Genomic DNA, 25739 nt, shown 5'->3' with positions numbered 1-25739 from the left:
GTGGATGTTTTATTTTTTATATAGCCGAGATTCTGTTTTACTGGTTTATTTTTCTCTTTCAAAGGCTTTTAATGTCATAATATTTTTTTTTATTCTTGGACCTTTCCCAAGAGCATATGTTTAGCTAATTTTCTCTGCAGTGATGGGCCGTGATTAAACAACTAAATCATTAAGTAATTAATAGACTATTCAACTAAATAGTACTAGGGGCACTACTTGCTTAAGACAATGCAGTTCAAAGCTAATCCCCAGTGCATCTGTTAAATGACTGATGGTCTCCTGTGCAGCCTCCAGAGGGAGGTAGCTGTTAAGGTATGACAACTTTTTGTCTCCAAATGGGGAATAACTCTCCATTTAGGTATGTCTGGCCTAGCCTTAAGTTCCTAAGCAGCAAGCATTGCTGCTGCATAGAGTGGCTCTCAGTGAGGAGTGCAAAACTTGTACAAGGTGCTGGAGTAAACCTTGAATCCGCACTGGCTGCTGTACTGCCCTGTTAGCACTGGAATCCATCTTCAGACTATTTTAAAGTTACATTGCCAGTGTCTGCATAGTTAGACGTGGCACGCAAGCCAGCCTGATGTGAGGAATGGTCAGGACTTCTGCTATTTATTCTATAACTCTTTTTATCAAGCTCATGTGGAAGCCTATCTATCCACATGGTTTGTGGTATTTTGGTCTTCTTTTAGACTCAGTATTGCAGGAGCTCACCCCCAGAAACATCTCAGAGAGGGACCAAGTTTAAATTAGAAGAGACTTGTGCAGTTTTTCAGGCCCAAACAATATGGCCAAGAAATCTGCATTTTCTTGTACACTGACTGCTGAAAAGATTTTGCGTGGGGTCAGATTGCTAATGCATGGGAATTTCATCTAGATCACTATCTAAGCCTCTAAATTAATTTAAATAAAGGCGAGTTGAACATAAGAGGTGATTGAAGTTTTACATTTCCTGTTTGGTTTGGGTTTTTTTGTTTTGTTTTGTTTTATAAATGAAATACATCTAGTCTGATACTAGATGATCTTAGTGCAAGTTTTAACATTGAAAGTACAGTGCCTCTAACACCTGTGGTAATCGTCAAGCTAGATGATAACACATACTTTTAAGGTGTGTAATTAGTTTTATTTGTTACTGAACTCTCACTGATAGAAATTAGTTGAATGAGTGGAGAGTTTGTGCATGTGACCAACCTTGTAATAAGCATGTTTATCATATACTTCTTACTTTGTATCTTGTTTGCTAATCCAACTCGTCAGTATTCAACATACGATGTTTCAGAGCTGCCAGCGGGGAAAGAAAATCATCTCCATGCTGAAGATTTACTTATCTACCTCACTTATAGCATTACCTAGAATTACTTAGTTTTGGAGAGAGGAAGGTTAAGGCATCATCTTAGACCAGAGAGATGTTTTCTCTGTGTAACTTTGTCATGAATCCAGAGTGAAATAGTTCCAGTCCTACTAGGAAGCAGAACCTATTCTTTGGAAAGGGAAAATTCTCAGCTGGTGGCTGTGGTCTGTCAGGTTTTGGATGGACCTGAGATATGAGATTAAAGATATAATAATATATCTAGAACACTGGATGTTTTAAGTAATAATTTTAAAAATGTTTTTCAACTCCCTGTGCTGAAGGTGACGAGGTATCACTGTACATGTTTAGGTGAGCATGGACTTCTGTCCTAACTGCTTACTTTTTTAAAGCTTTAGAATCTAAAACTCTGGTTGTAGTGCAGCCTCCTTAGGATTTCAAAATTCTTAATGAATTTTAAGATTAGTGAGAACCAGAATATGAAGGCAGGCTGCAAATTGCAGTCCAAGCTTGTAACCTCTTTGAACAGATTTTAAAGGTCAATGGTATTAGCTGTGACTATCGGCTGAGAAGTTCTGGGACACTTCTATCTCAGATGTATGCTTACCTGGCTTGTGAGTAAAATTGTAATGAGGTGAATTGCTAAAGTGTGGTCTAAAATGCCTGATTTTAACAGAGAACTTTACAAAAACAGTTTCAAACATTTAAAAATAAACTTTTTTTTTCTGCAGTGAAATTGGAACTAAGTGAGAAGGTGTGACATTTTAAGATTTGTGAAATCATAACTTTCCATGCTTTTGACCGTTCCTTTCCTTATGATGCCAATTTCTTCCTGTCTTATTTCCCAGTGGTTATGTTTATATCTCCACTGTTTGATACTTGATAACAACAAACTTTTATTCCCTGCAAAATGCCTCACACATTAGACATTAATAAAATAGATTTTAAAGAATAGTAAGAAGTGTATAATCAGTTTGACTATGCAAATAAACAATTTAGAGAGATCCTAGGGTGGTCTATAGACATACTGCTTATTTCTAAGTCAAATAATGGAGGGGTCAGCTAACGTTAATAAAGTAACTATGAAACCAAAGCAGATGAGAGGGACAAAAAAGAAAAGCTAATCATGAGTCTTGAAAATTGAAGGTAGGTATTCTTGACAGTTTTCAGAACAGGTATTTTCTAAGAGAGTTTGACTTTATTTTGATTGTCATTATAGTTTAGTCCATGGCACCTAGAGCTATTTTCAGAGTGGTGAGATGTGCTTTTCATTATGTGCTTTGTCCTAACGTTTAGAGCTCAAGCATTTGTGACACTTGACATGAAAGATAATTGTGATTTTTCTCTCAATAGCTCTGGGAAAGGGCCCATACAAGCTGGTCAGCTATTTGGATGGAAAATTTCTGATGGCAGTGAAATCGATGGATGGTGTTGTTTTCCCAGTGAGAGAAGAAGATACTCTTCCTGGACATGCAGTGAGCTTTATGATGACTTCAGGACTTTATAAACCCAAAGCACATGGTAAAGTCACAGTAACCTAGCATCTTAATAAGACAGAGCAAATTCTGCCCTTGAATACGAACTTATGTTTAAGAGTAGACCTGGGTCAAAAAAATCTTTTCTTTGTCTGCCAGCTGAATGTGCACTCCATGTCTGCCAAAATTTTCATTGGGTTGGTTTTAGTTGGATGATCACAGCTTTGTAAACAGATACCTTTAGTTGAAAAGCAACAGCCTCCCCAGCCTTCAGAAGCTCCAAACTGGTATTGTAGCCCAGTGCTCCAGATATGTGGAGCACTTGGTAAAGTGCTCCCTTTACCTTTCTTCTGCCAAAACTGGGACATGGGAAAGAACGGGAGAGAAATGTTGCAAGAAAAGTACTCCCTACTTCACTCGCTTTGCCACCATTGCTCGTTGTCTGCCCACTTGTACAGAGATGCCCACTGGCACTTACCTGTGATTTGTAAGGCTGAGTACTACAAATTTGTCTCCTTCAGGTCCTGACTTAGGTTTCCCCTAAGGGAGCATGGTGCTTATTCAGCAGGCAAAAGGTGTCTTGCACACCTTCAGACAGGTGGAGAAAACTTAGAAGAGTATATTCAGCATTTGTGACATTAATTAAATGCTAGAGTTGTCTGCATACACAACTTTAATGCCCACAGAGCACTTGAGTTTCAGTAGGGTTTTACTGCCCAGAGTCCCCTGATCAGCTCTTTGGACAGCCTGAAGGTGGCTGTCTTTGTGTAAGCAAAGGAGGGATATGGGTCAGTTGAAAAAATGACAAGCATTTGATTACTAATACTGCTGTCTGTAGAACTGACACAGAATATTTAGGGCCAGATTTCTTTTATTAGTCATAGTTTTGAGACACTTGTACATTGCATTCAATTTATGTTTGGAAAGGGAAGGTCAGTCCTACTGCTCTATTCCCATATAAAAATCTGCTCAAAATTTAACCTGGCGAATACAATTTGTGCTTTATAGTCCAATCTGAACAAATGGAATTTCATCATTTGGTCATGGAGGAGTTTGTATGATCAATATGATATATCATTCATAGAAAATTCAAGTAAATATTATGCATATATCAGCAAAATGCAGGTCTTTTATCAGTTTCAGGCCATTTGTGGACAATGGAGAGTTTTGGGCATTGATGCACTGACTGGTTACGTAGCAGATGTTAAAAATCACGCTGACTGTCCATTGTTACTTATTTAATAGCTTCTTGCTACAGGCAAATAATAAAAAGACGTTCACTAGTACTGCTAGGATTTTCAGATTAATTGAAGTTCAAATGCTCAGAAAACAAGGTGGTCTTCCAGAAGTGTTATGCCAGAATGTGATAATGTATCCTTTTAATAGAAATATTTGTTTTCTATGCTTTCTTTTTTTCTTTTTTTTTTTTTTGAGTAATGCTGCCCAGTCCTAGAGTGTTAATTGATTTTACAGTAGTTTAATGACTGTTTTCAAGAGAATAGCAGAGTTTACAGCAAAATAGAATGAAGTAATTCTGTGAGCAACAGATGCCTGTAACAGGCTCAAAGTCTGCTGCTCTGCAATTGGTTGTACAGAGGCTGCTTGAAATCAGCAGTGCTGATTGCAGGGTAAGGTATCATGAGGGGACATTTGCCAGAAAACAGACTTTGCTGTAACATTTTTAGAGGAAGGGGCAGGGAGATGAATGCAAAATACGTTTTCATAATTTGTTTTTAATGAAATGCTGAGCTCTTAAGCTATAAATTCCTGATGGCAAATGTTACTTGTAAAGCTAGTCAAATGAAGTTTAAATTTTTATTAAATAAATGGTTTAGCAAAGACTGTAAATTAAGTTCTGCTTGACTGCAGGGCTATATTCCTTTATCCTGGTGTGAGCAAATGTCTTAATCTCCTTGTATTCCTCTTGAAATCTGTAGAGTATTTAGAAAAGTAAATATCCTTCACAATCTAGCACTCTGAAATCCATCCATATGTAGTGTATTTGCTTACAAGATTCAGGCTATTTTCACTGGAAAGGCCTATGTCAGTTTTCATTCCTCACACTACTAATATCAGTAGTGGTACATCAGAATGAGCTTACTTTATTATACACATATCAGCAAGTAAATGAGTTCTGTGTATTTCATTTTGTTTTTCAGATTCCAACTTGATTTCATTTGAAACAGCTGAGAGACCAAACTATTTTCTTCAGTTGGTCTCCAATAATACTCTTGTTCTTTCCAAATGGAAAAAAACTGAAGAGTTTCACAACAGGTCTACATTTGTCATTCACAAGAATACGTGGCTTTCAGGATACAGTTCCTTTGAGTCATTTGCAAAACCAGGATATTTCATCCACATTTCAGCCTCTTCAATTGAGCTTTTGAAGTACCATCATTCAGAGGAATTCAGACTGTCAACCCTTTTTAAACTTGTAGGTAGGTGATTAAAATTTAATATTATGAGCAACAGTTTTCTCCTTGTGAAAATCCAGCCTAAATGGTGTTGATATTTTTGGAGGTTATGAGATTGCTTACTTTTCCTCTACCTCACAGGGACCTGTGGGTACTCCATGATGTGCAGGGTCAAAATCTAAAAAAGTTCTAAAATCCCTGAGCGTTGTAATGAAGATGAGATTCTGTTTTCTTGTGAAAAGCCAGTAAATAGCTTGACATACAGTGGTTTTTTTTTGTTTGCCAACTGGTTTTGGAAATACATGTCCTGGTGTACAGTTTGTGGGCAATACTGGCCTTGTAGATGGTAACAAAATTCTTAAGGAGTAGAAAATTTGTGCTCATGAATAATGGATTAATGAAGGGAAGAGAAAAGAATGGAATGGATCTCTAAAAGTTGAGGTCTGTCGATGATGTTTTCTCCTCCTTTCCCTTTGCCTGCTGCCAAGAGAGATATTTCTGTACAGTGCATTCTCATTCCAAGCTTTATGGCCTCCTCAGAAGTCATGTTTCCTGTAAAAAACACCTTGACTTTTATCCATTACCCACTCAGAGATGCTCTGCCTTTTGGGATGTTACCCCCTAGTATTTGAGTCATCATCTAGTTGGAGGTATTCACCTTTTCTTGAGGATCTTGATATCCAGTTCCCTGATGTTTCTTGTGCAGCTACAGCTCTTGAATACAAACCTCAGACTGCTGTGAAAGAGTTTCTACCTATTTGAGGGATTCCCATTCCCATAATAGTTCCATTCCACTGAGACTTTAGGATGAGAAATGAAGGAGATACTCACTCCTAGGACCATTCATAGGAGCTGGCTGCAGAAGTTGCTCCTACATGAACTGATAAAGAAAACACATTAAAAAAATCATTAATCAATCAAGATCTTTCTTTTTTAGATTATTAAGGAAAAGAAATAATTGGAATACCTGTCTTTACATATTCCTAAACACTTGGGAACCATGTGCTGACATGAAGATGGCCTTACAGGTCAAGAAAAAGATGCAAGAAGTTATATTGACCTATAAAAGAAAGCAAAGCAGATTATTCAAGAAACCACTGTTTCCTTTAGCTTCTGCTTGCCTTGACATATCAGATACAACAGACGTATTCATGTCACTTTATGAAATTCAGCGACAACCACTACTTGCTGAATCCACTGGCTATTGTGTGGTATAAACTTCAAAGATCAGTGCAAGTGTTTGTGTTCTAAAGCTTTTTATTGTGCTGTAGTTTTAAATAGATTAGCAATTTGGTTATTTGGGTAACAGGAGTATTTTAGTAAGTATTCCTGGCAATACCATTTTAAAAAATCATCTCTTCATTCTCTGACCTGAAATTGTTTTATGAACAAAGGAAGAAAATGAAATATTGTATCAAATGAAGCACGGCCTGGCCGTGTTTTACAGCGACCATGTTGAATCTTGGCACAGACAAACCTGAAGCAGCCTCTGACTTCTATGATAGAAGAGGCCAACTGTATGCCTCGTGGAGCTTCTTGTTATCAAAACATTGAATTAAAGTGTTAATGGTGTCATTGTGAATCTGCCGGTGTTTTGCAGTACATTATGCTGACAGCCTAATGCAGCTGTTGGCTGGCACACTCCAACTTCAGAAAAATGACAGATTTTGTCATTGCCAAATGCCTGTTGCCTCTTGACAAATGCTTGTAATCGCAGAGCTGTTGAGGTTTTTGGGCAGCAGAATTATAGAGCTAATGCTATTACCAGGATGTTCATACAACATTTCAAGCAAGGAACTTTTTTTGGACATAACAAAAATACCTCCTCGGTCTTTTATCTTTGAAGAAGGAATGAAGAAGGTTAAAACATGTTCCAATTCTCAGTGGTCGTCCATTAACACAGAATGGCATGTCTTTTCAAGTGTGAAGTCTTTACCCTCCAGTCATTATACCAAAAAATCCTATCTATGCCAATGGAAAACTAAAACAATTTACCTCAGCAAGTAGGATCAGATCAAATGATCAAGAGGTATTTCATTAATCGCCACATCCGAGGGCTTGGGTTTCAGAGTTTTATAAGCAGAGAAACACAGGGCTCGAATCTTTCTCCAGTGTACTTTCACAAGGGCCAGGCTGCTGATGTAGGGTAATTACATGGTCTAAAAATACAGCAGCATTTGTTTAAGTTAATGGAAAAGTTACACCAGCTCCAGAGTGCGCAGGCAAAAGCATATTGAGTTTCCTGCTGACTATTGTAAATGCTTTACATATTAGATCAGAAACTCTGGAACAGCTATTCCTGCGGAATCAGAGGATAAATATCGGGAGCAGAATAATAGGCCCAGTAAATCCCCTTGGCCAGAAAGTTCCTCATGAGACTTCTTCATGCCGTGACGCACATTCAAAAGGAAGAATTTTAAATGACCTGATCACCACAGCAATAGATACATATCTGTTTAAAGTCAGCTGACGAGTCACTTTTTCCAGTTTCATCGTGATAAATATTGTCGCATTGGAATACTTTGGCTATAAATTGCACTATATAACAGCACATGGACTAAGGCTGCGAAGTGTTTTCCATGAGAAGTCACTTCAGCTTTTAAATTGAGTTATGTTCATTATACTTAGATTTGTCTGCTGTCCTGTTCCCACAAACATTTGAGGAAATTGAGTTGATAACTGAATTTTAATATCTAGCATATACTTACTCACAAGAAAATACATTTTTGCATTCTGTTCAGGAATTTTTACTGGCAAATGGGTTGGTATGCATTCAGTCAAAAGAAAGAAGGCACTTGGCCTACCAGATGGACAAGCACAGAGGTGTCATTTAAGAGTGATCAATTCACATTTGAAATTGTTGGGGAATCAGTGTATGTAGGGAATTGATGATCTTTTTATGGATATAGCTGCAGTTTTCTTCCCTTTTTTTAAAATCATGTGCTCAAGCTAGTTACCTTTTATCTTTCATATAATTATCACCCCTTTAAGATCACTATGGGTTATTTTTATGTATGTTATAAAAATGCGACTTGCCCTATACAAATTTTGCAACAAAGTTCTTAATGTTAGTTATGTGCTTTAATAGCTAACTCGCTGTAAACATATGGCCTGTTTTAGAGAGTTTTCAGCTAAAATTAAAAGTTCAAGATACAGGCACACTGCACAGAGGTATTTTTCAATGTTTAACTTTAATACAGAGCATTTTTGGTTCCTTTTAATGTTAGTATCTTAATTAACTGGATCACATTTGGGAACACAGTACAAAACTGAAAATTTAATAAATTTTAATGAAAAACGTTTGTTTTTTTTTTTTGCAAAACCATCCTTCCACCTTAAGCAGATTTATACATAATAACATTGACTGTTTTAACTTCAACTTACTCTTATCCTGTTCCATGAATAGAATTAATTTTCTAGAATGTCCTGTTTTACTCATAACGAGTTGCTGTTGAGTTTAACTTGAGCTCATGTGCTTTGTTGGCCCAAAAGATCGTGACATGGGCCATGAGACTGGATAATGCTGAGCAACTGCTGTTGAAGCTGCAAATCCAGGGTATGTCACTGAGCACATCTGCTTGGTAGCTCACAGAATCAGACTGAGGTTACTGTAGAATAACGTTTTACCTCCCATTTTCAACTGAATAGGGGGAGATTAAACAGTTAACATTGTGATGGTAAACTGAACTGTAAGTATTTGAGAGGTAGATAATTACGCTTTTCTTTCAGTGATGTTTTGGCTGGGCACGAAGTTTAGTTTTTCCAATGATGTTTGCTTACATTTCTTGTTGAAGAAACTTAGAAGTCATGAGCAGAGTTTGCTGGTAGTTTGTGTACGTTAAGTGGGTAGGTAGGATTTCATGTTTCTAAACTTGTAACTGAGGAGATAGGCAATCTAAGTTACTAAGCAGAGTTTTGCTACCGTTATAAATAGAACTAATTCTAAAGCAATTTTTGTACCTATTAAATTTTTTTGGAATTTGGGGGAAAGGTAGCAAAACAGAAAAAAGTATCAGGTAAGAGTGAAAATCCAAGTACTTAATTTTTTTTCATTATTTTTTAAACTGTGGTTTTAAATACAGCCTCTTATTAACATTAGAATGTTTCAATTTTTAGGGTTTACTCTTAAGTAAATTGCCATTTTTGGGGGCATAACATGCAATTAATCATAATATACAGATTCTAACAATGGCAAATTTTGTCTGAGGTAGAAGCATAGAAAAGCAAGGCAGTCTGGACTTGTGAACTTTAGGAATTGTCAACACCAAAAAAGTGACCAGGCTACTAAGAAAGGTGGTTGTGACTCAACAGAATACTACAGTCTGTTAGTGATAAAAAAATTAAAATTCTTCATTAAATGGTAGCAACTGTTCTTGTTATCGCAGTACCATTTTTGAAAGCCACAGAGAAAAAAAATCCTTAGTTACAGGGAAGAAAACGCTCCTTTTATGTCCAAGAAAGTGAGAAAACAATGGAGTTGGGGAATATCTTTTAATATATTGTCTTTGGCAGTGTGTATACCTGCATTCATACAAAAGCTTTGTGCAGTACTGTAGTGTGTTGATATGCTCAGCTCCTGTTAGGTAGGAGAACTGTGGGCTCAGTTGGTGTGTCAACTGCAGCAACTGCCATCCAGGCCATAATTCACTATTTTGTAAAGGATTTGCTGTGTCACCAAACAGAAGACAAATGCTGGTAGACTTCACTAGGAGACACATGGATATTTTCAAATGCCATGACAAATCCTTTTGAGGAACACATGCCTGATACCAGAAGCTTGATTCATTGTCTGTAAACTGTGTATCATTCTTTTGTTGTGAGTGAACTTTACTGTCACATAGGGTACAGTAATCTCTTATTAATGGTTGCTGGAGGGGGAATTTAAGTATTAAAAAAATGGGAAGCATGTGGTGGAGGTGGCTGATTAGCATCCTGGCTAGCATAGAGAATTCATGCCATGACACTGGCAAAATCCAGAGTTTCTGTGCTGTGGTGGTTTCAGTCATGGGAATTGCAGTATTGTAGTAACAACAAAGCTGAGGCTGGTCTGATGTGGAAGGTAATGTCTAAAATCAATACAGAGGCAGAAAGGAATATTTCCCTCAGTTTAGGGAGACAGGTACTTGAATGGCTTTAAAGCACATTGTTACTGCTTTTCCTTATACGTTAAAGATTAAATGATTGTGGGTATTGGAGTCATAGTTAATATATAGATTACTGAGAAAAACAAAATAACCTATATTTTAGCTAGGTACTTTATTGTTTTCTTGGCTTGTTCTTGACTTCATGTTAGTTCAGACCATGGCTCTGTGCCTCTGTTTCTCCTCCCTTGCAATTTCTGTCTAATCTCTACTTCATCTTAACTTTTTAAGCAGGAACTGCATCCTCATAGGATCATAGAATATCCTGAGTTGGAAGGGACGCGGACACACAAGGGTCATCCAAGTCCAACTCCTGGTCCTTCACAGGACAACCCCAACAGTCACACCATGTGCCTGAAAGTGTTGTCCAAACACTTGAACTCTGGCAGGCTTGGTGCTGTGACCACTTCCCTGGGGAGCCTGTTCCAGTGCCCAGCCACCCTCTGGGGGAAGAACCTTTTCCCTATGTTTAACATAAATGTCCTCTGACACAGCTTCAGACCGTTCCCTTGGATCCTGTCACTGGTCACTGCAAAGAAGAGGTCAGTGCCTGCCCCTCCTCTTCCCCTCACAATGAGGTCTCCGCTCAGTCTCCTCTTCGCCAGGCTGAACAGACCAAGTGCCCTCAGCCACTCCTCATACAGCTTCCCCTCAAGGCCCTTCACCATCTTCATTGCCCTCCTTTGGACACTTTCTAATCATATATTGTGGTCTTAAGGTGAGGCCGTACCAGTGCAGAGTAGAGGTTGTTTTCGTGCTGTGTTTTTTGTTTTGTTTTGTTTTACCGTGGCTTGTGCAGTCAGTGTTAGGTCCTTGGGATGCTTAGGCATTTCAGAAGTGATGTTTACAGTAGTAAAAACTTTAAATATGATAAATGACTGAAGTTCTCCTAATGCTTGAAAGGCATTTTCTGATAATTCCTAACAAAGCACAGATTTCAGTGTACCTCATGGGTTTGCTGAGACATACTGAAAACTTTCAGAGATAATGGAAAACAATGCAATATCTTCAACTCTTGCTCTGGGGATTTGGTGTGCTCTGTAATGTAATTTACACACTAATACATGCTAATGCAGCTTGGACTGGCATACTCAATTCTCTAAAATCCCTTGACTGGAAAACAAAATGTCAACTGGTTCTACAGCTCTTTGAAAGCAATTTTTGTGATCAGGTTCATGAATTCATCTGTTGTCCATAGTTCTTTCTGGAGAAGTAGGGGCAAAATTTGCAGACAAGCATGACTTCATTCTTGACTCAAAGCAGTGTTTATGAACTACTCAACAAATGCTATACCTTTACGTAGAAATTCGCCCTAATTCCTACCAAGGCGTGCAACACCACCAAACTCTGTGAACTTAATCTGTAAAAAAGCTTGAGGAAAGCATGGCTATCATTTCATAAAGTTTATTTGGAGAATGGGAGATGGTATGTTAATCCCAGCACTTGGAAGTGTTAATTCATGATCACTGTTCTGCTAAATTGAGAAACTATCATTCTTCCTTGGGTTACAGTATGTCCTCTGCAAAGCTTGTACCTTTATTGTGTTTCAGACTTACTCGGTGGTTAATGGTGAGTTTTGTGGCAAAAGTTAAAACCTGTGGATTGGTCTCTGCACTTAATCTAGGCTAGACTGATGAATGAGATTTCCTGGATTCCGCTAGGCTTTACTGTTATTGCTTGTTGTTACTATTGTTGGTGATTGCCTCTGCCAAAAGGTCTCTAATGTATTCTTTCTGTCATGTATCTTCTTTTGTTCTTAAACCTTATCACTCTGACCAGTCAGTGCATTACAGAACCCTATACATCAGTCAGAAAAATGTATGGAAATAATTCCTTAATTCCTCCAGTAGATTTAAGTAACTAAAACTGATTTCAGAAGAAGGGGTCACAGAAGAATTCAATGACATGTACTTAATTTCTTATGGGAACATAACTTCATAAAAGCATTTGTTACTGTCGTAAGAATAATGTTTTTAAAAACAGTGACAAGTTACGTCTGTGGATAAAGTGAGATGTAAAAGGGGTAACACTAGATGGCAACATACACATCCTTTTGTCTGAGTTTGACTTATATTTTTAAGATAATTATTTGTATTTTAGAAGAAGACGTTAATGGTTAATAATGACAGAGAGATAATTGTGAGTACAGATGTCCCTAAATTTCAGGAAGAACAATTTCTTAAGATCTTCACAGAAAAATGGACTGTCTTCAAGAAGATATAAAAGAACTACTTTCTTTGTATCTCAGTCAAGCAAAGATCAGCAAAACTTAAAAGAAAAATACTTCAAAAGATCAAAAATGGAAACTCTAAGCAGTTAGCATTTTCTTTCTGGTGATTAATGTAAGCACTAAGAGCAGTTACTCTTTGTAGGGTCTGAACAACATTTCTCTAAGCTCAGGTTTACCAGTTCAGAGGGGATCCATATATCATGATGGTGTCTCCTGGAGGCATAAATGTAGGGAAGGGTCACTGCCCTGCCCTACTGCTACTAGAAGGAGCTGGGGTGGGCTGTCACAGTTCAGGTACTGAAGTCCAGATACATTGTGTAAATCCTGCAGGTGCTGGAAGAGCACTGGACTAACTAATGTAGTATTGTGTGGGAAACTGTTCTGCAGGCAGAAGGGGAGGGCTGGAGTGAAAGTGTGATAGTGCATTTGAACATGTGTCACACACATGATGATTGCCATAAATTTGTTCCTCTCAGATTTTACACTCTGTTTCTTCTTTACATTAATTTTGTAAAGTTTCTGTGTAATTTAGTAAGTACTGGAAGTATAGCTGATCCTTATTTCTGTTTGTTCTCACTTTGAAGTTTAACTCTTCCTCTATCTGAACTTGTACTTTGGGTTCCCATTATGTGACTTGGAAATCTTTCAATAAGCACTATCTGCACAGATGCTCTGAAGTCAGGTTGGGGTGGTTTTTTGTTGTATTTTGGTTGAGTTAGGTTTGGGATATTTTTTTAAATTTACCGTAGAGTTTAATTACTGGTACCAGTTTCATTTACTGGTACTGGTATTTTGTGTGGTGCAGTATATGTTTTAGGCTTTGCAAGACTATGTGTTTCGTCTTAAGTGAGTTGCTTTGTTCATTATGGAAGCAGTTAGAATTTCAGATTCAAAATATTTTGAGGTTTTGAATGAGTTTCTTTTGAAGTGGCTATCTTGTATGGCTTTTGAGAAGATCAAATGTTAAGATATAGTGCTTTAAAGAGCCTTAGTTGGCATAATTTCTGATTACTTTGAAATGGTGTTTTGTTTTGGCTTTTAAAATACAATTGTACAAGTTATGTACACCTTTGTGTTATATCAGCAAATTTTACACATGAAGTAAGCAATTGTTATGATAGCCTATGCTATAAAGTGTATCAGTGCATCCAAACAGTGCTTTTAATTTTTATGCTAATAGCAATAATTGTACAGAAACATCATAATCTTAATTTTACACTTTGTTTGAATAAGCAAACATACAGTTTTGTTGTTGATATAGTTTTAAAACTTAAAAGCGACAGCTCTAACTTGTCTGGTTTTAATTTTCCTATGATTGTAATATGCAGTAAATGTGGCTAATTCAATGATTTTTTTTATACTGTAAAGAGTAAAACACACTGTAGAGCAAGCATATGCCAATATATGCTGCGTAAATGTAAACTGATTTTCTATTTTAAAAACCTTAGTAGTTAAAAATATTACCAATTTTATTTGTGGAGGAAACAGGTAGAAATAGTAGCAGAGCTGCAGTGAATGCAAAGCATGCCTCTTAGGGATATGTATCTCTATATGTTTCTAGAAATATATGAGAATAACAGATCTTTGTTGGTTTTCAGATGTCAAATTTAAATTTCTGTCCCGTTCTACATGTGAATGGCATTATGATGCCTGTACAAGCCCTTGTTTCAAGACATGTAGAGACCCTTTTGGAAAAAACTGTCAGACAGTACCGAAGTAAGTATCTGTATTTTTATGGAAGAGTGTGTAATTTGGGCAATATACTTAAGCAGGATAGTAGGAATATAAGTGACCAGATACAGGCTTAGTATATCAGGACTGTGTTCTTGTATAAGGAGGTAAGGCAAAGAGAAAAGGAATGGAATAAAACCTGCTGCTGCAGCTACATAAAAGTGACATTTCTGTCATTAGTGTACCGTCAGATTCTGGAATGACTAGTATATTTGTATGTGTACAGCCTGGGGGTGGTATTAATAAAGAAAGGTTATTACAAGTTTGTTTCAAATAGTTGTGCCCCTTTGTTTCCATTATCTCATAGCAACAGCCATATCTGTACTTGCTTTTTCTTCCCAGTTGGAATTTTTGCTGAGCCTGATAAAACTGGCATTTGGATTTTTGTGTGTAAAAATGTTTAGTGTCTCTTAAGCAATAGTATTCACTACTGAACTGAACCTGTGACTGTTAATTTCAAAGGCTGAGTATCACAGAGCTTATGCTTTAGCTTAGGTTAGGAGTGAGGATGGAAGTCATGGCAATGACATTTTGAAGGAGTACACTGAGGTGAACCAGACGTACTTTATGTATAAATTCCATTTTTCTAAAATTAAATTCTCAATCCGGAAGATACTGTTCATCTAGTTAATAATAACTGTTTTTCTTTTAGAGTGGAAGGATGTATCCCTGCCTGCCCTCTCAATATGTTGCTGGATGAAATCACTCAAAGATGCGTGTATTTTGAAGATTGTATGTCTGAAAAAATGATATATTTATGTATTATACTTAGCTTATTAATTTCTTAGTTCTTTACTCATAATTTCAAATATCAGTGCCTAAATTTGTGTAACTGCGATCTTAGTTATATGAATCTTGAGCTCACTAAACATACACTTTTGTTAAAATAATTTCATTCATCAAAAATATGAGACAAATTTTAAACTAAGAAAGATGTTCTTGCTTCAAAACATTTCAGTAACATTATATTTCAAGCAAATGATTTAATGATTTTATTTTTTAATTTTTCTACAAGCTTTAGAAGTTTAAAGGCAATTGAAGAGATCGGTTATATGAGTTAACCTGTAACTAAGCTAGCTTCATCACTATAATTATTCATAAATTTCAGCCTGTTTTCCTGTGTCTGATTTCAGGCATTGAACCTGCAGATGATATTCCACCTTTGCCTCCCAGCATTCAAACACCAGCAGTTCCACACATAACATCAAGTGCAAGTTTGGCAGCGATCGGTGAAGCGTTAACTTCGTTTCCTGTACCTGGAGCAAAGGACGTGGAAACAACACTTACTACAAAATTGCAGCTCACTGCAACTACAGGGAAAACTGAATTTTCAGCTGTTACATCTAGTACAACACTTCCAACAGTAACTTTGTCATCAAACATTTCATCACAGTCAACAGAAATGACATCTGGGGGAAGCACTGCAGCAATATCTGGGACAACAAAATCTAGTGTAAGCTTGTTTGCTTCTGTTGACACTTCTCCTGTGTTTCCATCAGCTGTCAGTTCAGAAACTTCCACAAAGATACAAGTGATCAGTAGTGGTTCCACTAAACTATTGAGGGCCACAGAACCTCAGACACTAACTGCTACACATGCAGTGACTACAAGCACAGAATCAGAAAGCAAACCAATTGCTACTTCTGTTTTTACTGGGACACCACTCATACTTAGAACAACAGAAATGCCAGTCAAAACTAAAACAATGGAAATATCAGAAATAGCCATAAAAACACGTCCCACAAAAGAAGCACAAGTAAAGCCAGAAGGAGTTATAAGGTTTACACCCAGTTCATTTGAATCAATAACAGATAAAACTACTGCATATGTGCCACAGTTTTCCAGATCACCACCTCTGGATGTGCCTTCATATACAACACCAGTAAACTTAACAGGAACTTTGGAAGGGACAAAAATCAGTGTAGAACAGTCTTTTATCACAGTAACTAATGTTACAGTAACATCAGTTTCTCCTATGCTCACTACTTCATCTTTATTAAAACCGGTGTCTTCAGCAACAGCTGTTTTGACCAAGCAAACTGTGAAGACAACATTTTCACCAACATCCATGCCATCTATTTCATTAGGAAAGACAACTATGGAACCTCCTTTTGTAATGGTTCAACACCTGACTGGTACTCCAGATGTACCTTTCACTACAACTCTAGGTCCGAAGAAGACAACTCTACAAACTCAAGAGAGATCATCAGAAACAACTTTATCATTTGCAACTCATATAAAGGAAATTCCCAAAACAACATCTCATGTGGAGCATACATCAAGTTCCTATTTCCCTCCATATTCGCTACAGCCTAGTTCTACAACTGAAAAATCTTTCACTCTTTCTACAAAAAGGCCTTCAGTGTCTGTTCCTACTCCTGCTTCTCCAGCTTCAGGTGAATTTAAAAAAACATTTAAAACCGTTTCGACTACAGGTTACCCCTCATACACAGTTCTAAATACAACACAATTCCTGACTACCTTATACACGAAGTATCCTGTTGTGGCTGAGACTATCAGAGTGACACCTTTGTCTGTTAAGGAGACATCCAGAATAACATCCCCTCCTGAATTAGCAGCAAAGACAGCTTTGTTTTCTGGAAAAGCATCTACTGAATACAAGTCAACTCTGGTTTCAAGTACAACGAAGACAAGCACTTCAGCATATTCAGGTGGTGTTACCACATCAGAAATGAAAACCAAAGAAACCACCACAGTTCCTTTTGTAGCTACAGAAAGAGAATCATCTCAAAGAACATCCATCACTGGATCTCCACTTACTCTCCTTAGTGAGACTAAAACCACATTGTTGACGACACAGCAAGTGGAAAGTATTACTACCATCTCTACTAGAAAGCCATCTGCCTTGACTTTTTCACCATCAAGTTCTCTAATCCCTTTAAACATTTCTCTTCCTTCACTATCCTCAGATGGAAAAGAAGTATCACTGACAACTCTCAGTTCCATGCATACATCCCATGAAACAGTCTCTTTATACCCAAGAACAACTATAGAAAAATCTATGTTAACGACAGAAAAGACCTCTCCAGTCCAGACTTTCTCTATTTTATCCACTATAACAGAACAATCAAGTCTAGTAACAACGGAATCATATGAAAAATCACCAGGCAAAGCCATTTTGAATATCACTAATGGCACAATCTCCCCATCCTCTGAATTTAGCAGCCAGCTCATAAGAACCACAAAAGTAATGACAAGCAAAGAAAAACCCTCTCTGTCCCCTTCTGTTGTACTTCCAGTAACAAAATCTTCTTACACCTTCTCTGCCTCTCAGTATCTGGGAGATAAATTAGTTTCTTCACCTTCTTTAACACAGCGGATACCAGAAGTAACAACCACACCAAAATATTCAATAGAAACTAAAACAGTTTCTGCAGCACTGAAACCTACAGTCCAAAGTCTAACAGATACAGTGAAACTTACAGCAGCTACAGCTCAGCCATCCCTGCCTCCATCTTCAGCAGGCCCCTTCTCTCGGCAGACATCTTCAGGACATCAACTTTCAGTACAGACCACAAAGACCATGGTTATACCACATTTTTCTACTCAGAAGATTATGGAACCTGATCATCGGACTTATGAACCTTCCCTGATGAGCCAAAGCATTACCCCAGCTTACCAGTATCCTGCAGAAACACTAACAAAATCCACCGGTCAGCCACAGCGTGTCTTTAGCACAACTGAAGCTACAGCAAAACTGCCTTCCTTATACCCCTTGATGACCTCGCTACCAGAAGGCATTCATTCAAGTATATTGCCTTCCTCAGTAGGTCCTACAAAAGTTATTTTACCAACTGAAAAATATTTGCGTTTAACTGATTCGGTCACGCAGCCGCAGGTATTAAGAACTTCTGTTTTGCAGTCTACAGTCCCAACTAGAACAACAGCTGACTTTATTTTTGGCACCAAAATTCCCTCTTTCTCACCAAAAGTGCTTGCAGCTTCCTCCTCTTTAACAACAATTAAAAAGGAGCCATTTCCTTCATTTTCCACACAAAAGGCAGCTACAGATCTAAAATTCACACACCAGGCCTCGTTTTCTGAATCACTTGATTCAAGACAAACACTTGAAACAACCTCATCTTCACCAGGTCCTAAGTCAGCCTCTTCAGTGGTTTTGTTACCAAAAAGAACAGAAATTCCCATTGTGATGGGGGGTGGGCCATCCACATTAACAAGCAAAAGCGATACAGAGAAAACTGCGGTGTTGTCTAAGCAGGTCACGCCTTCAGCCACCACCTTCAGTTCCACGTTTGTAGCAAGTACAGCTGCAGCTTCAGCCTCTTCAATGATAAGCAGTGCTGGGCAAAATCTTAGTATTGCATCAGCAACTTTAGGCAAAGCAGAAGCGGTCACAGAACCCATCACAAGTGCTGTGAAGCCCACTTCTCTTACTTCAGAAGCAAAAGGAACTGTGCCCCTTGACACAGTAAAATCTGAAGAGCCACAACTACCAACACAAGTCCAACCTGTTCTTACTCAGGGTGTTACTGTTACCCCAGAAACACCTCAGACATTTTACTCTCCATATTTCACGAACAAAACTTCAGTTCTCTCCACTATACATTCATCTTCTGAATCAAAACCATTTTCTTCTGCAGCTGCATCATCAGTCAGTACTACTCAAAGTTCAAAACCTGAAATATCATCTGAGATGCAAACACCTTCTGTGAGTTCACTGCTAATGATACCTGGTCATCCAAATGACACAACAGCTCCATCAGTTTCCTCGTTTGCCTATTTATCTACCAAACTACTTCATGACTTGACTACAACACTTTCTGATGGACTGGCAACAGCTGAAGCCGTGTCAGGAGTCACAGCATCACCTTTTATGGTGCCTCAAGAAACAGCAACTCTTCAAACTTGTACAGTGAGTAGCTATAAATATTTATCTGTCTGTTTTGGAATATGTCTTTCACACACCGATTAAAAAAAATTGTGAACCATACCTTGATCTTTAGAATTTAAAATATCTGTATCAAACAGGGAGCCCAATTATGTTATCAATTGTATCTGAAACCTTGGATGATTTCGTTGCGTATAATGGTTTTTTTCTAAATGCTATACTGTACTCAGTTTCATTCCTCGGTTTTCTGAGGTGTGACTGTTACAAGGCTTTTTTGGCAAAAATGGTGTTTTTATATGCTTTTGTCATATCGCTCTCCTTAAAATATATGTTTCCAGAGATCCCTGTTATTATGCCTGCTTGTGCCCTTCTGTATTTTTCCTTCTCAACTTTTTTCAAAGTAAAGTTAAAAATTCAGTAGTGCTGTTCTCACCTTTACAACAGGACAGCAGTGTTAATGTGTCCTCAGAAAGGTCAGGTGTTCAACATGCTCTTCACTTGTAGCTTCTATGAGCGTCATAGGGATCGACAAGTATTCTGTACCTGAAGAATGTGAACCCCTTTTTTAAACAAAAACTTTACAATATTGTGATACTACATTGATAAGAATGGTAACCTGTGTCTTTCATTAAATGTGCCTTAGCCAATCACAGAGAACGAGTGCATAAAACACATTTGCTTGGATGGACAACTGATCCAAATTAATAAGTCCCAGAACTGCCCATACAATGCAACTCAACCCAGCTGTGGAGTTTTAGGATTTGCTACTCAAATGAATGGTGACAAATGCTGCCCAAAGTGGGAATGTGCATGTAAGTTTTAATTATGTACCTTTGAAGTGAATTTAGGTAACAATTTAATGCATGTGTAAGAAGGCTAAGAACTGACACTTCTATACCATAGCATAGAAATAGAAGATGCACACTGTAGGGGTTACTCATTGTCTAATGAAAGTTATAATTCTAGTTGTACATCCAGGGAAATTAAATCAAAATGCTCCTTTAATTTAGGATATTCCTCTTACTCAGCTTTAGGTAACTGCAGTAAATATGTCCAAGTCTGACTTAGGTCCATCTTGTCATTGGTCTAATCAGGGGACACTTAATCAACGTAACCAGTGTATTCTTTGGTTCATTTTATATCTACTTGAGGATGAGAAGATTCCCCAGACTGTTAACTATCTATGTTTGCAGTTTGGGGATTCTGTACAGTAGTCACTCCCATCAGTTACCTGGAATTGGGTAGAAGGAATCCAAACCTCGAAGACAGTTTGATTTAGTACATAACAGCAAGGAAAGTATGCAGAGATAAGCAATGGGAATTTCTGGTTGTGCTCTAAAGTTTGAATGAACTCAGAGTAGAACTTCAAGCCCTTTGAAACACAAAAGCTTTAGCAATGAGACTGGGAAATAGAAACTTTCCACCTTAGGAACAAGACTAGAAGGGAACTAAGGATCTGATGGGAACTACTGTCATTCATGATTTTTCCTAGTTTAGCGTTTGTAAAAATTGCAATTCCTTGCTGGCAAGATCTGTAAGGATAATTGCAGAGGTCTGCAGGTTGTTACCTGAAATATGCAGGATTTGACTCTGCTGTCCATTTACAGAGATGAAACAGTATCAAATATAGCTGAAAATATATGTTGCATATATGAAACTCTAGTAAGCTAATCTTCTAAAATTTATTTGTTTATCTTCATATTTTGTAATACTTACTGAAATTCTAAAATAAGTTAGAAAAAAATTTACTGTTTTTTTTCCCTCAGGTCGTTGCACCATTTTCTCTGATCTGAGCATTGTAACCTATGATGGAAATCATTTGGCTTTATTCAAAGAAGCATCCTACATTGTTAGTCAAACTCAAGATGAAACTATAACCATCCGTGTCCTTGACTGTAGAATGGTAACTAACATTTATCAGCTACCAGAAGGTGTTTGGTACTACTAGTAAGATGTATCTTAAAAGCAAGAGCATAGTAATACTACAGAGTTGTGGTTATTATTCACTCCTGTGCAATATCTGTGAATTGTACTTGCATTTTACAACACTCAGTTTGTATAACACTTTATCACCTGACTGCATATGCATAGTTCCTTCTGAGACAGCTGGAAGATGAGAAGTAGATCCATGTTATTTTATTGTATGTGCAATATAGACAAGGTGGTGAGAGATTAAGTGGATACGCAGCACCAGTCAGTTCTGTGAGTGCTGTCACCTAACAAATACCACCAGTGTATTTCAATGCATGATTTTTACCTATGTTCGTGTGGAGAAATTCACACTGAAAACACCAATCTTCAGAGCCATAAAAGATTGTAGGAATGCCAGACTGAATTGGATCACCCTGTGCATTCTGAGTTTCTGACGTTGGGAGGAAGAGAGAAATCCTAGTGGGCATCCTGTCTAATGGGTAGTGTGGATTGGCTTTTGTCATGAAAAGTTAATTTCTTATGAACCTTTACAAAACTCTTTAAATTCCAGTCTCTTCCATGAAAGCTAGGTAATTTTGTTATCCATATAAATGTCCATTACAAAGTTTGGTCCCAAGTTGTACCTTATGCAAGTTAATTTCAGGAGTTCAGTGTGATTGATTTGAAAAAGATGTGTTTATGACTTTCAGATTTGCTTTCCTGTTGCATTCAGTACTTTCTGTTTTGTTCAGTGCCTTTTAGCTCAGGAATTATGCGTGTATTTCTGATCCATTACTTCTGTACTGTACATATATCATAGAGATACATCATTCCCAGTCTCATTCTTGCTCACCTTCAGGCCGGTAGTTCATATTTTCTGGTGTCCAAACAGCTAGTCCACTGGTTTTCTTTCCCCTGAAAACCTGTATTTCTGTTGTAATTGTATCAATTGTATAAATTGATTGTATCATACAATCAAAAGATTGTATGATACAGCACAGTTGCCGTAAACAAGGGTTTCACAGTATTTTCCTTGTTTATTTTACAAGAATGCTATCCAGATAAACTTTGTAGTCCTGACTTGAAACTGTAATCAGCAATGGATTTCCTTTCTTAATAATATATCCCCCAAAAATCCTTAATTTCCCAGTGCCTAAAAAGAATAAGCAGCTAACGTAGAAAGATTTTGCACATCATGACTGTGGTTAATGTGTTTTTGCTTTCTCCACAGAGTAATTCAAATTCAACTTCTTTGTGCCTGGCAACGTTGAATCTAACCTATGTATCAAACCAAATTATTATCAATCGTTTAAGTAGAAAAGTAAGTATAATGAAGCTTTTTCTTTTCCTTTTAGATAGCATCTTCTGTAATCAACTGCCTTCTCACATGGATACTGAGGATTAATGTAGAACAAAAAAGGTCATAAAACTTGTTGATTTTGTAATTTAGTAAACTCCTGCTAAATTCAAAGAGCCAAACTGTCATACAAGGACAGTTACTCTGTGAGGTAAGTCACAGAGTAAGTCACATAAACTCTTAGTCCCTTTGGTACCTATGTTATCTTTGTCGAGGAGAGCCTGACTTCTTTTGAAATTGGTTATGATTTAGATTTCTAAGCTGCTGAGAATCTGGCCTTAGTTCTTCTACCTGACAATTGACCTCTCTTCTGCCTGTCTTTTAGGTAACAGTAAATTCAAGATCTGCTTGGCCTACTGTTAGAAAATATGGATACAAAGTTGAAGATTCAGGCTTCAAGTATGCGGTTGAGACCCCATCAAAAATCAGAATTCAGTGGTTTCACAACACAGGTGTGATGATTATTGAGTTTAATAGTAGCAGAGAACCAAGCACTTTGGGACTGTGTGGTAAGTATAGACGAGTTTAAGCAATAAAGGCATTCAGATGCTTTGGTAGGGAGACACATTTTCCTAATTATATAAACTATTTATTGCAGGATCTGTCCCAAAAGAGTTATTGCAGATCATTGCAAAGTTTAAGATAGTATTAAAATTAGTCTATTATTAATTTTTTTAGTTGTTGAAATGATGTCTGACATCTATCCCTGTAATCACTTTTTACCCATAGTGTTGCTCCTGTCTGTAACCTGTTTGAGTCACAGGCATGATTGCTGTAACTAAACCCAAATAAATAAGACAGGTATAAGTCCATAATGTCAAATAGGTCCTTTACAGATACAGTGTTTAATATCCATCTGATAGGAAGCGATGTGTACTATTTTCAGTTTCTAAAGGTCAGGAAATGTTAACTTGAGAGAACTAATCTTTGTTTATCTGTTGGAGGAAATAGTTCAGAGGGAATTTCTTAATAGTAACAGGTTAAATAAACATCATGTTGCCCTCTGTTAGGTCAGTTCAATAGTTTTGCCTGCTTTCTTTCTTTCTAAAAACCATAGGCTTGACTAAGCTGTGGGTGTTATAACCTTTGCAAGCATGTATTTGTTGATGTAAATCCCTACTGTGTTAGCTGAATCTGTAAATTTATCTGCTGTAAATTGGAGCTGGAAAATGGGATTAAAGAGATCATATAATTGCAGTGGATATCTTTCCAGTTTCAGAAAGGGCAAATGCCTGGAGCTCAGTATCAAATACCAGTGATAGCTCAGTCCAGCTTCAAGTCGTGAAGACAGTAATGTGCTTCTCACAAAGTTTGAATTCGTGCCATTTTGAAATTGGATTATTATCTGTAATTTGCCCTAACTTTTGTTTTCAGAACCGTTCTTGCTCTCTTTGTCTAGTTGTTACTGTGATTAGATCAAACAGAAACAAGAAAGTAAAGACTGTGGTTTTTTAGTAAGCCTGATTCAAGTTATCCAAAAAGTCTCTTTTGCCTTTATGGGTTTGATTACTGTGATAGGGAGCACTGAGAACATTATATTCCTGGTTTACAAGGCATTTTGACTAGATGACAACACATTTCTGTGGATGATGTTGCAAGTACAACTTCTTCAGAGAATGTGCTGTGTATTTCTGGTATTCCTCCCTGACTGGGGTTCTCTGCATGGGTCTGCCTGCACTGTGCTGTCTGGTGCAACTTACAGAGCCTGCTTTAAGTGAGCTCCTTGTGGTGCATCTTCTCAGCCTAAATTAGTCTACCCTGATCTCCTGTGCTTTCTGTGTAATTCTGCTACATGTATTTGACCTTTCTCAGATGTCTTTCAGCTAAACTGCAGTATTGGTAGATCCTGATTTCTCAGCTTCATGGAAGTGCTAAAACTCAAGACACCATTGCAGTTTTGTGGTACAATCTTCCCTTGGAAGGATTCGTGTCAGAGACAAGTGTGTTTTACAGTAGAAGGATTGGCCATATGTGGCAGCTGGTGAAGAGCTGGTGGGGGAGAGGAGGGGTTTGGGAAGGGAACATTGACATCTCTACAGCAAAACTGGTGAAAGAGAGTACAAGAATGTCAGTTTTAACTGTAACCAGATCCCGCCAAGACAAATGTGAAACCTTAGTTTTGCTATGCTAAATCTCCTTGTCAATGTGTAAGAGAAGTGAAAAAAGATATCCCTGACATGACAGCGGTCCTTTGAAGTCTTTCAGAACCATCAAGTACTTCCTATCTGTGTTGCATATACTCACAACCTCCAAAAGTTCAACCAGAAACATTTTTTATCAAATAAAGGTTACGGTTTGAAAAGCTGTTTTACTCTTTGAATGCCTGTTGCTGTATTGTCAATGACTTGCTCTTGTCATAAGGGATTGTGAAAAGTGGTAAAACAGACTAGTTCTTTAGAAAAGGGTGAAATCCACAAATAGTTTTTGAACAGATAAAGATTTAGAATTGTGTTTGTGGAGACTTCAGAAAAAAAACATTCTAGAAGTCTGATACAAAAGTCTCAGAAACTGATTAGGAAGAAAGAACTGGGGACTCATCCATCATTCTGCTATTTTTCTACCTGCTATCTTTTAAAGGACCTTCTGAGGAGGCTACTGTAATATTTGGATGTTCTGTGTTGACCAAACTCACCTTCCATGTTACATTGCTTCTTTTGCTCCAAAGTGTTTCAAAATTGCCAACTATCTTAGCTAAAACGGGGGTGGGGGGGAAAGGTGATGCTGCCTTCTGGGAAGCAAATATAGAAAAGTTGGGGTTTTTTTTCTCCTGCTGAGTGGTAATATAGATATACCTGGAGGTGCCAAAAGCTACACTTCTAAGGTAACTCTTCAGCCAACAGATGCTTAAGATTGCTCAGAACCATAAGTAGAATGATACAGTATGAAATACTGTATGATACAGTGTGAAATACAGTATCAGATAAGCATCTTTGCATTTTATGGGAGTTCCCTTTTCTTACAACATTTACAATTTTAATTTGTTGCTATACACAGAGGTGCTTTGTAACCTTTTTTAAAATAGATTTTTCTTTAGTGCCTGTGCAACCGAGGGATGAAGTTTTGTGCCATAGCTGGAATTTCTGAACAGCTCTTTGATATGCAATAGATTTCCACTCATAGATGCATCTTTACTTTCGCTTTTCTCAATTTTTCTGGAATTTGCATGCTTTGATCCTACCAAATGCTTTCTACATCTGTTGTAGGTTGTGATACTGTTATATTGTATAAGATTTTATAAAGCTATTTACTTGTTTGAATGTGCCACTTCAAACATTCTTCAGAATGAACCACATGGTGTTAACCATTC

General features: G+C 37.5%; 1 protein-coding gene across 1 annotated transcript in view; it reads left to right on the top strand.

The window, feature by feature from the left end:
* Positions 1–25739, top strand: part of OTOG (otogelin) — a 101383-nt gene that overhangs the window by 54854 nt on the left and 20790 nt on the right. Inside the window, exons 32-40 of the mRNA XM_039382475.1 lie at positions 2657–2824; positions 4938–5216; positions 14162–14279; positions 14947–15026; positions 15428–19188; positions 19808–19976; positions 20931–21067; positions 22307–22396; positions 22758–22941. Of these exons, the coding sequence (XP_039238409.1) occupies positions 2657–2824; positions 4938–5216; positions 14162–14279; positions 14947–15026; positions 15428–19188; positions 19808–19976; positions 20931–21067; positions 22307–22396; positions 22758–22941 (4986 nt within the window). The remainder of the gene's footprint in view (positions 1–2656; positions 2825–4937; positions 5217–14161; positions 14280–14946; positions 15027–15427; positions 19189–19807; positions 19977–20930; positions 21068–22306; positions 22397–22757; positions 22942–25739) is intronic.

Source organism: Pipra filicauda, unplaced genomic scaffold, assembly GCF_003945595.2.
Source record: "Pipra filicauda isolate LSUMZ 115617 unplaced genomic scaffold, ASM394559v2 scaffold26_size5592650_pilon, whole genome shotgun sequence".
Classification (NCBI taxonomy): domain Eukaryota; kingdom Metazoa; phylum Chordata; class Aves; order Passeriformes; family Pipridae; genus Pipra; species Pipra filicauda.
This window is presented reverse-complemented; position numbering and strand designations above follow the sequence as displayed.